The sequence below is a fragment of the Rhincodon typus genome, chromosome 24, assembly GCF_021869965.1.
Source record: "Rhincodon typus isolate 14 chromosome 24, sRhiTyp1.1, whole genome shotgun sequence".
Lineage (NCBI taxonomy): Eukaryota > Metazoa > Chordata > Chondrichthyes > Orectolobiformes > Rhincodontidae > Rhincodon > Rhincodon typus.
Genome location: NC_063355.1, coordinates 14,119,383 through 14,136,926, shown reverse-complemented (window position 1 = coordinate 14,136,926; position 17,544 = coordinate 14,119,383). Strand labels below are relative to the sequence as shown.

Here is a 17,544-nt window from a genome sequence, read left to right as displayed (position 1 = left end):
GGGGAGGGGTGAAACCAGGGGGCGGGGCGAGAGCTCGGCGGTCAGCCAATAGGAATAGGAGGGGGCGGAGCCCGGTGGGCGGCACGTGGTGTCAGGGCTGTTGAGGCGGTTAAGGGAGGCGCGGGAGGAGCGTGCAGCGCCATTCGCGGTGGAGATGTCTGTCGATTTGCATGAGTGGTCGGGTCAGCTGGCCCTGCAAGAGGTGGAGGAGAAACCGGCCCAGCCGCTGCAAGTCAGCTACAACGCGGTGGAGATCGATGTACTGGGCAAAGTGCTGACTCCGACGCAGGTACCCGGACGACGCGGTGGGAGCCCGGGATCGGCGAGCCCGTTTGATGCCGTGCTCCGCCCGTTCGGGGGCGGGGTGGGGTGGGGCGGGTGTAGCTTCTGGAAGTTACTGTTTCGGGAGGAGGTCAGAAAGCGAGAGGGTGACCGCCGGCTTTCGGGCTGCAGTAGGGCAAACCTTCATATGCCGAGGGGGAGGCTCCCCCTGTCTCCTTCACACTGGCTGCAGTTAAAACCGCATTTCGGTGTTTTTATTTTGAATAAAAGGTGAATGTTGGAAAGCCGGCTGGTTCACTTTCTCTCCACTGCAGTACAAGCTGCGTATGTTTTGTTGCTGTCTGCCATCTTGCAGTCCGTCCGTCCGTCCCCCTTTCCCGCTACACAAACGGGGCTGGGGGTATTCGTGGGTTTCTTGTCTCCTGGACCTCCTGCATGACTTGAGGAACTCCCAGTTATTGATCATTCTCAGCGCGGAAGTTGGAACAAAATCCACAGGGGCGCTCTTTATTTCTCCCCGACCGACCACCAGTTCAGACACTGTTACCCTGAGCGAGAATGGCTCCGTAACCTTTTCATTCAATGGTATGGACCCAGCATTTTTTAATTTAAAAAATCCGACTAAGCCACTTTAGAGATAACATAATGTGCTTCTAAGATCTTCACTTGAGATCATGACAACTACTGATGATGCAAGTCAAATGGCCAATGATACATCCATCCTAACAAACCCTGGCACTATGTTACTGTACAGCATTCTAGAATTTGTTAGAACTACTGGATTTACTTGCCCAATGTAAGGTGTTGTATTTTGGTAAGGCAAACCAGGGCAGGACTTTCCAGTTAATGGTAGAGCCCTGGGAAGTGTTGTTGAACAAAGAGACTGAGAGTTGCAGGGGCATACTTCCTTGGAAGTGGAGTTACAGGTAGACCGGGTGGGGAAGGAGGTGTTTGGCATGCTTGTCTTTGGTTGGAACATTGAATATGGCTATTGGGATGTCATGTTGCAGCTGTACAGGACATTGGGAGGCTGCTTTTAGAACACTGCTTACAATTCTGGTCATCCTTCTACAAGAAAGATGTTGTTAAACTTGAGGGTGCAGAAAAAACTTACAAGAATGTTGCTGGGAATGGATGGTTTGAGTTATAGGGAGACCCTGAATAGGCTGTGGGTTTTTTCCCTGGAGTGTTGGAGACTGAGAAGTGACCTTTTTATAGAGGTTTATAAAATCATGAGGGGGATGGATAAGGTGAATAGCCAAGGTCTTTTTCCCTAGGGTGGGAAAGTCCACAACTGGAGGGCATAGATTTAAGCTGAGAGGGGGAAAACATCAAAAAAGGACCTGAGGAGTAACTTAGTCATGCAGACCGTTGTCCATGTATGGAACTAGCTGCCAGAGGAAGTATGGAGGTATGTGAATAGGAAGGGTCTAGAGGGATATGGGCCAAATCCTAGCAAATGGCATGAATTCAGATTGGGATGTCTGGTGTGGATGAGTTGGACCAAAGGATGCTTTATGACTAAAATATGCATCCATTCAATGTATTAATCTAATTTCTTGTGTGGAGAATTTTTCAATGTGAGTTCAAAGGTTTCCTTTTAATTAACTTGAGTTTAAGTCTAATGTAAACTTTTCTGTACCTTTTGTATGTCTGATCATAAGTACATTCACATTGTTCTTCACAGGTGCAGAACCGTCCAGTGAGTATTAACTGGTCTGGATGTGATCCAGACAAGCTTTACACTCTGATTCTAACTGACCCAGATGCTCCAAGCAGGAAAGCACCAAAGTTTAGGTAGGTAGTGGAAGGACGTTGTCAATCATTATTCTTTCCTGCATTGAAATGGTTGAGGGAGTATTTTCATAATTCATTGCATTTTAGTGAAAAAATTCACTCCTTGTTCGTATATTGAATTACTAAAGGGATTAAATTTAAAAATGATTCATTTGGTCACTTAAATAAAATGACATTCCAGTGGACACATTATTGTTTGAATGGTGTTATGTACCCATAGTCTGATCTTGAAGTGTGCTTTAACATTCTTCACAAAGGTAAATGCAGATGTATGGGACTGTTTGCTCCCTTCAGCTGATCCATGCCTAAAAACCTGTTTTCCTAACTAGCATCTAGTTTGGTCATGAATGATTTGGGTTTAAGTCTCTTTTTGTATGAGAATATGCTATCCCTGACATCGATTCTGAACTTGCTTTTAACCATTTTGTACCTTTTTTGTCTAATAGTTGAAAGTAATCATTACTACCATTTTCTACTCCATTTTGTACACTTATAGCCCCCTTGAGAAACTAAGATTAAATTTTTCCCATTTGTTACACTACACTAACTGTGCCCAGTTCCCCTCAAGGTACTGAATTTTAGTTTATTCAGGGAAAGTGGAAGAGCGTTTCTGTGACTTACATTGTTCCAATTGCAATTTTGCACTTGAGCAGTTTTCTAAGAACTTGAAATTTTGCTGAATTTAAGAGGAAATGTATTTAATATTGTCAGGTGTGGTGTGGTCTAGGATGTTTTGAATATATTCTGCATTCTGTTCTCTTTAAAAATCACTGATCTGGGGTTTCACTTACAGTGACTATTGTATTATCTACTGGAGTTTAAATTTGACCACTCTTTTATGCCAAAGAAGGGCCCACAATTTTTAGTCTTGCTTTATATTGACTGATTTTAATAGGTTGGTTTTCCCTGTTCAAAGGAGGATCTTTACATTATCCTCTGTTTTTAACATTAGTTAGGTGTAGGGAATGGAAATCATCATCAATGCTATCAAAATACTGTTGGTCAAAAGTTGATGGGTAACATAAATCCATGTTCTTATTTCTATGTACCTTTTGTATAATCAATTCACAAGCCACCTGATATTCCCATAGGATCAAGCTTACCGGTCAATACTGTACATGTTTTATCATTATTTGCATTCAACTTTTAAAATGTACAAGATTTAAAAGAAAATGTTTTAAATCTCTTGGCAGTCTGACGTGGTAAAAGCCGCCTTTGCCACACTGACCCTCATTATAAAGTCTGAGATGTATGTGAAAAGTAAAAATGTTACTCATATAATATTATCTCTATGTATTTGCTTATAATGGAATGGGGTGTTTTCAATGCTCCTGAGCAGTTCACTTTATATAAACTGCTATGGCTTAGAATGCATTGATGTAACAGTTATCGCATGTGACGAACAAATCTAAGTACTCATTAGGAACATGTTGTACAATTCTGCATTGTTTAGGTGTCACTTTCAAGAATTGAAAAGTAGCAATGGAATATTTTGGAACAGGTTGCCTGCTGCTGCATTTGTCGTTTTTGAATAACAATGGCCTGATATTCTGCTAGCTGTTGGTATATGCTCTCCACACCCACTTACTGTTTGCTGCTTTAACTTCACCCACATACACCACTTCCCCTGGAAGTTCATTCTGTACACAAACCACATTTTTACAATTAATGTTCGAATGTACAGAAACTGACATGGTTCCCAAACAATTAATCTTGCTCTTTGTTTATTAGGGAGTGGCACCATTTCATTTTAATCAACATGAAAGGAAATGACATGAAAAGTGGAGAGATTCAGTCTGACTATGTTGGCTCAGGTCCTCCTAAAGGAACTGGTGAGTCCATTAATTTGTAATATAAATTAGATAATAGGATTAAGGAGCCACATTCACTTATTGACCGTTTTGGGTTTATAGTTTGTTGCAAATTTCAGTCAGTGTTCCCAAGCTTTGTCCAGTGCACTGTAACCAACAAAATCACAAATGATTCACAGTAATGTTAAGTGGAAGAAAACAACGTTATTTGAAGTCTGGGGAATTAGTGTAATTTTTTTAATCTTAGGGTTGTCTTTAGATCCATGTTACAAATGGACAATTTAATGTATTTTTAATTGGAAGCATCTAAGCTTTGAGTGGACATTACATAAAAACTTGCAATACTTTTTTAAACCCTTTCAAATCTCCTTGGACAATTTTTTAAAATAACATTTAGTACCGAGCCATGTAGGGAGAGAGTAAAAGCTTGGTCAAAAAAGTAGGATTTGTAATCTTGAGGGTGGAAGTTAAGGTAGAGAGCTGTAGGAGGGTATTCCACAGGACTGGCAATAAAGGTGGAGTACTTAAAAAGGGAGTGTCATGATCATTGACTCGTAAGCACGGAAACAGACCTTTTTGGTCCAACTTATCTAAATGTCTTTTAAATGTTTTAACTGTACCCACATACACCACTTCCCCTGGAAGTTCATTCCATACACAAACCACTTTTTTACAATTTTTTTTCATCTTTCTCCTCTCTCCTTCAAAATATGTCCCCTAGTTTTGAAATCCCCTACCCTGGAGAAGAAGCACCTGTTGTTCACCTTATCTGTACCCCTGATGATTTTATAAACCTCTGAGGTCACCTCTCAACCTCCTAAGCTGTAGTGGGGGAAAAGCCCTGTCCTATCCAGCCTCTTTTTATAACTGAAACCCTCTGGTTTAATAATATCCCTCTATAACAGACTGGAACTAGATACAGTACTCCAGAAGAGGCCTCCCCACCATACTGTACAACCTCAACATAATATCCCACTTCCTATACTTGGTGCTCTAGAGGGGCACAGATATCTTGGATAATTATAAACGTGGAGGAAATTATAGGCCTGGGGAAGGGCAAGTTCATGGAGGGATTTGGAACCAGCGCTGTGAACTTCTAAAATCCAGGGGTTGAGTAGGGTTTAATATGGATCAACAAGCTTGGGTGATGGTAAATTGGATTTGGTGGGAATTGAGATAGGGACAGTGATTTGGATGATGCTGTGTTTACAGAGGATAGAATGAAGATAAGCGAGAAATACAGTAGAAATAATAAAATTGAGGCCTTTTTTAAAAAAGGATTTCAGCAGCATGAGACAAGTCTTTTGCAACAGGCTACGGCTCAAGTGAGCAATTTGTTTTAGTGCTATTCTCTTCACTTTTTTTTCCTTGCAACCCTGAACACTTATTCCTTTTCAAATAGCTAATTTCCTTTTGAAAGCCTTGATTGAACCAGCCTCTACTACAAACATAACCTTTGTCTTATTGCTTCATTTGTTGGTTAGTTTACACTATGTCCCTTAGAAACATTCCCACACATATGGATCAATACTAGTCTGTTGACATTTCATGACTTTTGCATTACTTCTATCAGATATTGTCATCTTTCCAGGAAAATTTTAGACCTAACTTGTCCAATCTCCTTGTAACAGAAATTTTCTATCCCTGGAACCATTCTTGTAATTATTTGAACCTGGGTGATGAAGTGGAGAAGGCTAGTCTTAATGATGGCTTGGGTGTGAACCTGCAAGCTCCTCTGTAATATGACACCAAGTTTGTGGACAAACTGGCTAAATCTGACTACTTTTGGGGAGAGGGAGAGTTTGGAGCAGGTACTACAAAATGAATGGCTTTAGTCTTTAAAATTTCCTTTAATTTAGCAGATGACAATGTGAGGTGGTACAAGATGTTGTCAATATGCATACAAAAAGCAGAATTATGCTTCAAGATGATATTGCTGAGGAGGTAGCATGTAGAGAAGTAGGATGGCAGGGGTGGTGGGAATGGGAGGGATGTAGGGCAAGGACAAATCATTACAGAACAGGAAACTGAAGGAGGAATCGCTCATCGAAGTGATGTGCCTTTATTATGGAATGAGATAAGAGCAATCACTTCCAGTTTGGAGGAGATGCTGGGAGACAGTCAACCATATCAAAGTCTGTGAACAGCATGAGCAGAGAAGTTTGAGGTGGTCATAACCATAAGAGCAGTTTCAATACTGTAGCAAGGGCAGAAATTAGACTTGTAGAATTCAAACATGAACTTGGAGAAAAGCAGTTTAGAGAGATCAGTTCAAAAGAGGTTATAAGGTGATAGATGAAGAAAAATTGTTACATGATTGGCTTTATAACAACAAGCACGAAGAAGGAACAGAAAGTGGGTCTCGTGGATAAGGTGAGTGGTGGTGCAGTGAGCTGCTGCAGTCAACATGTTTGTATTGACTGTTTTAGGGAGGGAATTCCAGGATCTTAACCCAGTGACAGTGAATAGCTGAGAGAGAAGCTGGAGAATGGAGAAACTAAATAGATCTGGTAGTAGCTGCAAACAAAGCTAATGCTTTGCAATTTGATTCTTAACCCTAGGTCAAGGGTGGGGGTGGGGGTGGGGGGGGAAGTATTAGAAAGCTGGACCACATAGACTCCTACAAGAGAGATGCAGCTACTTGGGTAGTTACTGAAATTAAGACCAAAGGCCCTGCTTTCCTTTGCAGTTATTGGTTTGTTTGTTTTTTTTTGGGGGGGGTGTTGTTTAAGGCAAGGTAAATACAGTTTATGACAGAATAGTGTTATCTTTGCATTTTAGGACAATTCTGGATAGTGAGTTTTAGCAGACAAGTATAGAGCCAGGTAGTGTCTTACCTCAACCAGTTGTCAGTCTTGGCTTGATTTGTATTAAATACCTACTAAGCCACAAGATGCAGAAAATAATGAATAATACAAATGTCATGGACCTGTCATCATACAAAAGTACTGTTCTATGTAGATTAAACTTTTAGGGTTTATCTTGCACGGGGAAGTGCAGAACTAACTCTTGAACCTCCAGCTGTCCTGGAATTTTAATTCTCTTCTGTTGATGGCAAAGCTCTACATGGATTACTTTTATGCAGTTTGCCCATAACGGGAAATTGCGTTTTGAAAATCAGGATATAGCTGTCCATTCTACCTTAATGTTGTTCAAAGTTTGGACATTGTCTTAATTTAAGTCATTTACTAATCCAGCCTTCCTTTATCAACTTTTGCTACTGAGGTTGGTTGGCCCACCGAGCTGGTCTGTTTTGCAGACGTTTCGTTACCATGCTTGGTAACATCCTCAGTGCAGTCTCCGATGAAGTGTCAGGGTGTTTTCCTGCCTGGTTTTTAAAACTCTGGATCTTGGTGCTGTCTCAGTCAAAGTCGTGGTTCTCCTTGTCCATGTGGATTGAGATGAGGGAGTATTGGTCGTGTTTTTTTTTTTGAGCCAGTTGGTGTTCATGTACTCTTGTTGTTAGTTTCCTTCCTGTTTGTTCGATGTAGTGTTTGGGCACTAGATCCTGGGACAAGCTAGGCAGAGACAAGCACGAGAATTCCTGGAAGCATGGCACTCCACAAAGCATGCTGTTAATAAACACATTGAACTCGACCCCATATACATTCCATTACAAAGGAAACCCAGAAGTGAGGCAATCCATGATAAGGACCCCAGAGTTCTAAAAACCAGGCAGGAAAACACACTGATGCTTCATCGGAGGCTGCACTGAGGATGTTACCAAGCATGGTAATGAAACGTCTGCAAAACAACAGACCAGCTCGGTGAGCCAACCAACCTCAACACACGCAACCTGAGCTACAGATCTACTCCAAAACCTTAGAAACTTTGCTACTATTAAGCAGGTGACTGTAGATTCCTGCCCTCTTGATACTAGTTTTGTGACCGTCCTATTATCTTGGCCAAGCCTTAACACAAACTACTAAACACAAATTGTAGATCTACTGCCCAAATACCTGAACCAATAACTGTTCCAGGCAGACTTAACCCCTGGAAGGGACCAGAATAATAAGTAACAAGTACTGTTGGTGTCAATGCTTTACTTACACAAATTATAGACTTGAGTGCAGTGTGACCAGAAAATTTCCTCACTATTGCAGTACACTGTTTGTGTAGGCATTTTCAGGTAGTGGTATGGGGAACACTTTTTTTCCCCCACTTGCTACCTCCAAGGTTGGACTGCTCAATTCAGAGCTGGCACTACTGTTACCTACAGACTTGGATATCTTAATTGAAGTGTCTCATACCTGTCCTCTCAATTTTTCCTTGTTGCCTCCATTTTGAGCTGCTGTCAAATATCATGTATCCATTCCTGACTCTAGACAATAGATTTTCCTGTGGACCAGGGAAACAGCCATCACTTCTTGCATGGATGAAACTATGCTTTTTTTTCTGCTGCTTTTTAAGTTTGTTTTTGCAAACTTCTTTAATATAAAGTTTACTTTAGGTCTTCACCGCTATGTCTGGCTAGTTTATGAACAACCTGGGGTGCTGACATGTGACGAACAGCGTTTGACCAACCGTTCAGGTGATAAGCGTGGAACGTTCAAAACTATAGCATTCCGCAAGAAATACAATTTGGGTGCACCAGTCGCTGGGACATGCTACCAAGCTGAATGGGATAATTATGTACCAAAACTATATGAACAGCTGTCTGGAAAATAACAGTACAATGCCTCAAATGTGTTGTCAAAAAAAATTAATGTTGAGATAATTTTCAGGCTCTGTACACACAAGCAAATATTACCAATGCTATACTTAATAAATCTGCTTTCCAAGTTTGACTTTGTTTGTCCTGTTTCAGTTCAAGTGCAAAGTACAGGTGACAGTTTAACTTGTTGCAAATTTAAAACATCTGAGGCACAGACAATGATCATGCCTTGTTTAAAGAACTGGTTTCCTTCTGATCCAGTAATTCAATGAAACTTGAAGTAGCAAGTCTCAAATGTTTCAGATGATTGCAAAAAAGAGGTGTTTACAGCATTAACAAGTTTGAGAATCGAATCAAATCAGTCACGCAAGAAAAACCTTGGAATTTTAACATGACTTATGCCCAACGCACTGAATTTCCAAGATCCGTAATATAGTATGTTTGGAGCTTATCAGTACTGATGTGCAATAAATACACTTTCAGCTACATTAAAATTGCAACAGGTTAGTAGCTCTTCGTTACTTGATTGGGCTACTCCTTGGATAACTTGCAGGTGAGAAGATTACTTCAAACCATGTCATTTGAACCTGTGTTTGTTAGTGATAATCCAGTTGCAAACTAAATGAAAACTACTAAATCTTGCAAGAAAGCAGAAGTCTGACATCTGACTTGGCAATTCCAGGGCAGTAGTATTTGTTCCAAACTGGGTTTAGCCAGTAAAGAGGTAACTTACACAAATCAATTGGTTTTACATTAGTCAAGTCAGCTAATTAGCATGTTAAATTAACAGCAACAGGTAATTCAGTCCTACTCTCTATACCAAAGTCTTTGGCAGGGAGAGTATAGTGCTTCCCATTCACCTTTTGTCAAACCTTGAGCAGAGCCCACTTGCCCATTGATGTGCCACCTACTTCAATGGTTTGGTCTGACATATGCCCCTGTTCAATCCCTGATTTAAACATTTCTGAATTCCATGTTAAATGTTAATCAGTACTCAATTTCTGCTTTTACCATTCGTAGAGCAAGTGTTTTGTCTTTTCTGTCCCCTCTCTAAATGACACCAGCTAACACTACTGAAATATTCTCTTCAAAAGTTGTACAACATCTTGTCTACTCAATATTACATAGTACCTAATTTGAATGAAAACCTAATTCAAGTGACCAAAAATAGTAAGCACACCAATTCTCCAAACTCACTGCTGAAGCTCAACTTGGTCTTTGCAGTTAGCTTACTGTCAATTGTTACTAATCTCCAGATTGTAAGGGTGGGAAACCTTGTTGACAAACTTTTGAAAATCTAGTAAATTTCATCTACACTATCCTGCTTCAAATAACCAATTTTGAATTAACAAGTTTCTGTTTAAAGTGTCAATTATTCTGGATTGTATTCACATTGCAATGATTTTAGTGGATTTTCAGTGCAAGCTTCAAATTGAAAGAAATTAAATTTGAGTTAAGAATACATAAATGATCAAGTTGGCCACAGAATTGCTGCTCTTAAACCAAGTCAGGTTTCTCCTGCCCAAATGAAGGGCTGCAGGGGCTCTCTCATTAAAATGCAGCTTTTGGATGGAGGTGAACCAGTGAGAACTGCACCCATATAATCCAGATTTACAAGTATGAGCACAATGGAGAATGTTAAAGTTATGAAAGAAACTGTACAACCCTTGCATGAAGCTATAAAAAGCACTTATTATTCATTAGTGAAGAGACTGACCTATAACCATAAATGGTAAAATGAATTAGAACATTCATGTCACCTGAGATTTGACAAAATAAAGTACTCCTTTCACCTTGCTGACTACAGAATAGAAACAGTAATCTGACTGTCATTGCCAATTTCACACTAAGTGGAAATTTCAAGGTCAAAGATGACTCATGTGAATTCAATAAAGCAATCATTATCTTATTGTAGTCACACATTCATATTCAAGCAAAGCGGTTTTGGATGTGTAAAATGGCAGGAGACTCAAAATCTAATACTTTAAAGTTTGAGTTGTGCAATGCCAAGAAACCACCTTACAGCAATTTCAGGCCTTGGTAAAGATCTGTTTTTTGGTAAAAATAGTCAATGGGCATTTACTGTATAGTTATCATCCATTAGCAACATAAAACATGGATTAAGGAAAAAAAACAATTTCTGGTAGCAGTTGAAACATCAATGGCTTGTTTTAAATTGCAACATTAGTGTTCACTGAACTGTGCTTTTCATTGGAAGACTAACATTTTAGTGACATGCATTTCAAAAATTTAAATAAACTTCTTTTCTTGATTGGAGTTGAAAGGTAGAGCAATATTCATGTTCCTAAAATTAAGAACATAGTTGGGAATTTTTTTCCTTTCAATAAGCTAAAACATTCATACCAAAAAGAGAATCAAAATTTTTTCAAAATAAGCCACAATTATACTTTAGTCAGACTATTGCACTTTCCCTGGCCATTGAAAGTATAATTTGAGCTGAACCTTGTAAGTACGAAGAGGTAACTGAAGTTAGTTTCATTTGAAGAATGAATCTCAAAATGTGTCTCAGTCTTGGGATCCATGAATTCTTAAAATGTGCATTTTCCTTGGGAAGAACTGAAATGTTTACAATGTGATGGTTTCAGAAATAACAAAGGAAGCTTCATTCCTGTTTATTGAGGTTGGTTCAGATTACTCAATTGATTTCCAATCAATGGGGTCAACTCCTGCAAAATTCCTTAACTCGTGAGTAACACATTTGCTTATGCAAAATTGAAAAAAGTCAAATAGTTCAACAGTCATTTGAGACTGTAAAATATTCTTATTCAGCATTTTTATGAAACTATACCTGAAAGGAAAAATATGACTGCTGATTTTAAGATAGAAACTGCTAAAATAACTCTCAACACAGCATGGTGAGCATTTTTATTTACAAATATGATTAAAAGCTTACTTTTTCCTGGACAGTCATGCTATTTTACCTGGGAGAAAAAAAACTGGAGTGCATGCAATAGTAAAGCATCTTACTGATTTGGTTTGTAAGAAAATACACAGCTTGTAGAATGAGTAAGCAACAGTTATGGTCTAGACGGAAAATCCTATTAGAAGATCCCACTTACAGCCAGGTTCACTTCAGACTGAACAAAAAATTATTAAAAAATTAATTTGAGGAACCATTAAAATACTTTATGAAAATAAGTAAAAGCTCTCCTGAATTCCATCTATACAATATATGTGAGTGCCTTGGCCCTATTGTGCTACTTGGGTCCCAGGATTCACATACAGTATGCACATCTGCCATAGCAGAAAATGATTTTTTATATATATATATATGATGAACACTGGACTAGGAAACCCTTGCCAGCATTGCTTTTTAAAACTATTTCCCAGAAGCACTTTGTATGATTGACATGTACATCAAATTCTTTAGTATCAAATTATTCAATCTTAATAAAATTTCCTGATGAATAAATACCGAAAGAAAGCTAGCAGCGAGTTAAGATAAGGCTGCAGATATAACATTTGTCTTTCTGCACAGATTTACAAATTAGTTGTAATGCATGATCACAAGCGATGTACATCCTGCTTTCCAATTTTCACAAAAAGTATGATTGCACATATATCAATACTGTCTCATTTTAAAAGACGACCAGCAAATGGCCAGCGTTCTTGTTAACATTAACAATGGGGCCCTGATAAGGAAATTTAAGGACTGTACAGGCACTAGTCCAGAGGTGATGTCTGCCCTCAAGAAGTGAGCCCAGGATTAGAATAGCTGGGCAAGGTTATGGCAATGTTTTTCATCTATAGTCTTCCTTGGGATAGTCCAATGTAAGCACATTTCCAAATCCAAGTCTGAGGCTTTCCATGTCAAAGCTTTCAGCTTCCCGCCCTTGTCTTTCTAATAAATTTCGTATTCTCTCAGTGCGTTCCTTCTGAAGTGCAGCCAGTTCCTCTTCAATCTTAAACAAAAACAAAGAAACAGATGGGGAATTAATTTCGAGTTCATGCTCTAATACGCAGTACTGACAGTGTTTTCAGAATCCAAGCTGAATCAGTATTTCTGAGTCACTGCCACTTTCCTGTGTTTATCATTCAAGTAGCCATTCTTCACATGTAAATTCAATGAATGATAGCAATTTATAGGGGGGAAAAAATACATGGGGTGAAACATTCCCTCGTGTTCCTGCTCTGCAGCTGTAATTTCCTTCAGTATTTGACAAAACCTTGTTTAATGTGAGTAAAAAGTAATGCCTTGGGAGCAGCTCCAAAGAAGTTTCCAGCCTTGCACTTTCTAGCAAATAAAATAGTATTAACTAAGTATTAAATCTTCTTTAAACATTGCTAAAAGGAAACAAGTTGAACCTTTTCATCTTGCATTTATTAGAACTAGGAGTTCAGAAACACAGACTTGAGGGCAAAAAAAAGGTACATTTCATACTGTGTGAAAAAGTGAGGATGCTGTTCGGTTGGGTCATCATTGGCATGAAGATGTAGTTTAAAAAAAGTTAACTGTTGATCTTAATTCTCAAACCAGATTGGTCAAGGTGTTGTCATAGGGATGCAGCAGAGATTGCATAATAGCATAACCCCTGCATGTGCAAATGCATAATGCTGTGTAACGCAACTCTTAGCACAGTCTGGATTATTAAATGAATGATTCCCAATAACGGAATCACATTGAGTGGCGAATAAAACGTGACTCTTGCCATTATGGGGGTGATTAAGTAGGATCAGCTTGCTACTTACTGCGAATGGTGACTAGGATGTTCAATCTGTCAGTTTTTGGGACATCCAGCCTACATTGCTGGCATCACAGCTGCACTAAAACTCAGATTACCCAATTGTCTAGTAGGCAGAACATTTTTTTTTGCCTCGATGTCAGTATCCTGTTACTGGAGAATACTGCTTGTGGAGTTACTGCATTGGAATGGTGCAGGCTAGCTTCATCTGTTGAAATTTTTGAGACACCTTCCTCTTTCAACGGCCTTCAGAAGACCTGGGTTCAAATCCCACCTGCTTCATGAAGTACATCATCATACACCTGAACAGGTTAATTAACATTTTTTAGAATATTTCACCGATGTCTGCTTCTTGCTATTCCCTATTTTAATGTTTCAAAAACCAAACAGCACTTTCTTAAATTAGTAAAGAGTTTATAAATGTTTAAAAGATAAATGTGTAAATTCAGATTAGTATTCTGCTGTTGTTGAGATTATATTTTAATCAGCTAATCATTTGCCTACGTAATTGCACTGAAATATCACAGTTGTAGATGTTTAACAAATACACATTTTGTAGCTTGTTAAGGTTCTCGCAAAGATTTGTACCTCTGAGTGTGGATGAGGTTGTTGGTTTGCTCGCTGGTTATCGTACTTATTGTTTACGATAACCTCACACATTTTTAGCCTTGAGCATGAACTGAAAATTGGCAAAATACTGTAATCTGCAACATAATTTGAAATATATGTGATAACCCCAATTCATAGCCCTAAAAAATGGTTTTAGCAAATAGTCTATTCGTGATTTTCCGTTCAACCACAACATGCTATATTTAAATTAGTCTACCTCAGATTTTCAACCTACAAATGGAGAGTTCAGTTCACTTTTGTACTTAACATACAAGTTAACCCATTTTTGAAGGGATTTTTCAGCATCTTAAAGGTTGGCTTATGTGTCAATATCTATGATAATCACTATGATTGAAGACATTTCAGTTCACCAATTATTTAAAATTTACTAACTATAACTTGGCTCAATATAATGCCCCACTGAAAGAAATTGGTGTTCTGCAAGTTTCCTACTACATTGCAGTATGTTCTGTCTTCATGGTATGCACATGAGTCGTTAAGAAAAATACTGTAGAGTGGTATAACTGAAACAATGATGCACACAAGAAAAAACACAATCATGGAATCCCTACAGTGTGGCAGCAGACCATTTGGCCCATTGAATCCACACCGACCCTCCTAAGACCATCCCACCTAGACATACCCCCCTATTCTATCACAGTAATCCTGCATTTTCAATGGCCATCTGCACACCCCTGGACACTACAGACAATTCAGCATGGCTAACCTGCACATCTTTGACCTGTGGGAGGAAGCTGGAGCACCCAGAGGAAACCTACACAGAAATGGGGAGAATGTGCAAACTCTACACAGATACATTCACCCAAGGCTGGAATCAAACCCAGGTCCCTAACAATGAGGTAGCAGTGCTAACCACTGAGCTGCCCCCATATCTGCTTAACAAATTTTATGAAAATACTTCATAAATTATGCTTAACAGCATCTGATCTTGAATACAACAGATTTCCAAAATACTAAACATCATTTTTTTTGCCACAGCACTAGCTTCAAGGGGCAAGTGAGGTTCCCATTGCCTTTCAATATTACATCAACATGGTTAAGCCTCAAAAAGGTGCACTTATTCCTAATAGAAACTGGACTCAAGCTAATTTTACTGGATTCTTGTAGTCAACTAGGAAGAGTCAATTTCATAAACAGTACCTAGACTATTAATGATTAGCAACATAAAAGCTCTGCTTTCAAAATCTGTATTTATAACAAACCATCTACAGATTTACAATCAAATGTCTACAAGTAGCACTTGGTCTCTCAACACTTGTGAAAGTGTATCCTGGAGCTCACCGATGCCTTTTCCTAGGCTCAGAAGCACTCAGACCTTTATCACACCTGGACATCGAAGCACAATTGACAATGCCAACAATTTATCCAAGGAAAAGAATCACAGGAGTGAAGCCATTCCCTAGCCCTCTTTACTGTATACTATGTTGATGTTTTAAAGCATTGCATTCAAAATGTTGTGCCAGATTTATACTCATTGGAAACTTTGAGATCTTGCCATGTCGAGTGTATACAAATTATTTCCTATTTTAAAATGTATTTTATAAAGCAAAATGATATCACAACTTTCCACATTTTACAAAAGGTTTTGAGAAAATACACCGACTACTGTAAATGCAAGGAAGTATGCAGTTTTAATTTGAACTGACCTTTTGTTCAAGACGTGCTCTACGTATTGACACCAGCTGCTCAAGCTTTTGAAACTCTCTCTCATGCTGTGCTTCAGTCTGCATTTTTATTTTACTCTGGTAGGCATTGAGTAGCTCCATTTCTTGCTGAAGTTGATGTTTCAGACCTTGGCACTCTGCTTCCTGAGCCTCATCTAGTCGCAGCTAAATTTTAAAAAGATCGTCAAGTCAATAGTACCCAAATTTCTACAACACAGCAATTTTGATCACATTACCTCAGAAGAAATAGTAGGGGTGGAATCAATTTATATTTTGAAGAGCAGTTTTAGACTGTGAAGGTATTTAAAGTTCATAAATCATTTTGCATCATTGGCTTAGGGAACTAAAACACAAGTAGTAGACATGGACAGATTTTCCCAATTTCATCGCTATTAAACAAACATTTTGAATAAATTAACAGGACTATAGAAAGATCAAAGTTAACTTTGCTTAAAACTGGAAACAATGGCAGACACCTCAAAACAAAAACAGATTGCTGGAAAAGCTCAGCAGGTCTGGCAACATCTATGGAGAGAAATCAGAGTTAACATTCCAGTTTCAGTGACCCTTCCTCAGAACTCATTCCTCTCAAAACAAGCAGACTGATCACAGGTGGATATTACAGCACCTGACTGTTCTCTTCCCTAATTCTTCTGCTCTCAGAATAACTTGGATCATCCAGTTGTTTGCCATTTAAATAAACCACCTTGCTCCCATTTCTGGACCTGCCACAGCATTCCAATAAAGCTCAACACAGGCTGGAAGAATAACATAATAAAACAAAGAACTGCAGATACTAGAGGAATAACACCTTATTTTTGTCTCAGGCATATTACAGCCTCAACATCAATATTGAAGTCCACAACATCAAATCACGCCCTCTGTCTCCATATTTCTTATATTAACTCATTGAACCCCTGGCTGTGTTGTATGTATGTACTGACTTTGTCAGAGTGGACATTTTCTCCCTTTCACATCTATCACTTATACCTATTCTTTTTCATCTTGACCACAATTAGCACTCCCTCAGGTCATTTGCTCTGGATACCCTCAAACCCAATCGCTTTTACTCCCCCTGTATACTGCATAAAAAGCATAACTTTTTAATACCTTTCAGTTCTGAAGAGTCATATTGGACTCAAAATTTTCACTTGTTTCTTTCCACAGATGCTGTCATACCTGCTGAGCTTCGACAGCACTTTGCTGGAAATCTGAAATAAAACATCTCTGTCTTGCTTGAGTGCTTACTTCACTGCCACTTCTCTTCCAGTTATGCCCATCTTGAAGGGAATCCTACTGTTTTGACAGGACCTCCATTTTAGTCTCAGCTTATTTACCTTCATGGCTTTCTATTTCCCTCCTAGCATCTGATATAGTGTTTGCAGAAACTTGCTTTCACAGCCATTATGACAGCCTTCAGCTCCACCTTACCCTGTATGCATGGCAACTGAAGCTGCATCCTGTTTTCAAATCACCATCTCTAGGCCATGTAATCCTCTTCAGACACTTCTCTCACTGGTTCTGGAGATCCACACTCAGTGCCATGCACCACATGTACCACATCCTTCGACCTCTCTTGTCATCAGCATCATTTAACATTAACCTGTGGTTTTATTGCAAAGCTGTCCTGGTCCCCAGTTCCATTTCATTCTTTGTCTCATCCAGTGCTTTAACAGGAAACTTTTTCTTTAGGTATTATAAACTCAAGGTCCAAAAATTCTGGTATCGACATCCGTCTAGATTCTTCCTTCCAAAGCCACCTCTTGTTATGTATTCACCATACCCTTTGAACCTCTCCTCTCTGTTGCTGAAAGATCCATGCTCAAAGGACTCTGTTTTTATTCCCTTATTCCGCCATCTCAGTGGATTCTGGTTGTGACATGACATGACATGACCTTTTTGGTGGCCTTTGCCTCCAGTTCTTTGGACAGGAGTTTCTCTTTGGCGATCCTTTCACTCACCTCCAATATTCCCTTCACTTGGGCCCCATCTACTGGCCTTTT

General features: G+C 39.1%; 2 protein-coding genes across 11 annotated transcripts in view; one reads left to right on the top strand and one right to left on the bottom strand.

Annotated features, from left to right (window-relative positions):
• Window positions 1-73: 73 nt before the first annotated feature.
• pebp1 (phosphatidylethanolamine binding protein 1) lies at window positions 74-8,677 on the top strand. Its single transcript, XM_020513749.2, has 4 exons — window positions 74-289; window positions 1,970-2,079; window positions 3,811-3,911; window positions 8,341-8,677. The coding sequence occupies exons 1-4, from the start codon at window positions 155-157 to the stop codon at window positions 8,556-8,558; spliced, it is 564 nt and encodes a 187-aa protein (XP_020369338.1). The 5' UTR covers window positions 74-154; the 3' UTR covers window positions 8,559-8,677.
• Window positions 8,678-11,416: 2,739 nt separating this feature from the next.
• The window catches only part of taok3a (TAO kinase 3a), a 110,866-nt gene continuing 104,738 nt past the window's right edge, over window positions 11,417-17,544 (bottom strand). For all 10 annotated transcript variants that reach the window (XM_048611643.1, XM_048611649.1, XM_048611644.1 and 7 more), the window contains 2 exons: window positions 15,524-15,706; window positions 11,417-12,467 (listed from right to left, as the gene is read on the bottom strand). In XM_048611643.1, the coding sequence (XP_048467600.1) occupies window positions 12,306-12,467; window positions 15,524-15,706 (345 nt within the window). In that variant the 3' untranslated portion in view covers window positions 11,417-12,305. The remainder of the gene's footprint in view (window positions 12,468-15,523; window positions 15,707-17,544) is intronic.

What these genes read in the sequence shown, in the direction of transcription:
- pebp1 (XM_020513749.2), top strand. Translation starts at nt 155, where the DNA reads ATGTCTGTCGATTTGCATGAGTGGTCGGGTCAGCTGGCCCTGCAAGAG. An exon ending in AGGAAAGCACCAAAGTTTAG is followed by an intron (nt 2,080 to 3,810) that starts GTAGGTAGTGGA and finishes TTTGTTTATTAG; the next exon opens with GGAGTGGCACCATTTCATTT. An exon ending in AGGTCCTCCTAAAGGAACTG is followed by an intron (nt 3,912 to 8,340) that starts GTGAGTCCATTA and finishes AGTTTACTTTAG; the next exon opens with GTCTTCACCGCTATGTCTGG.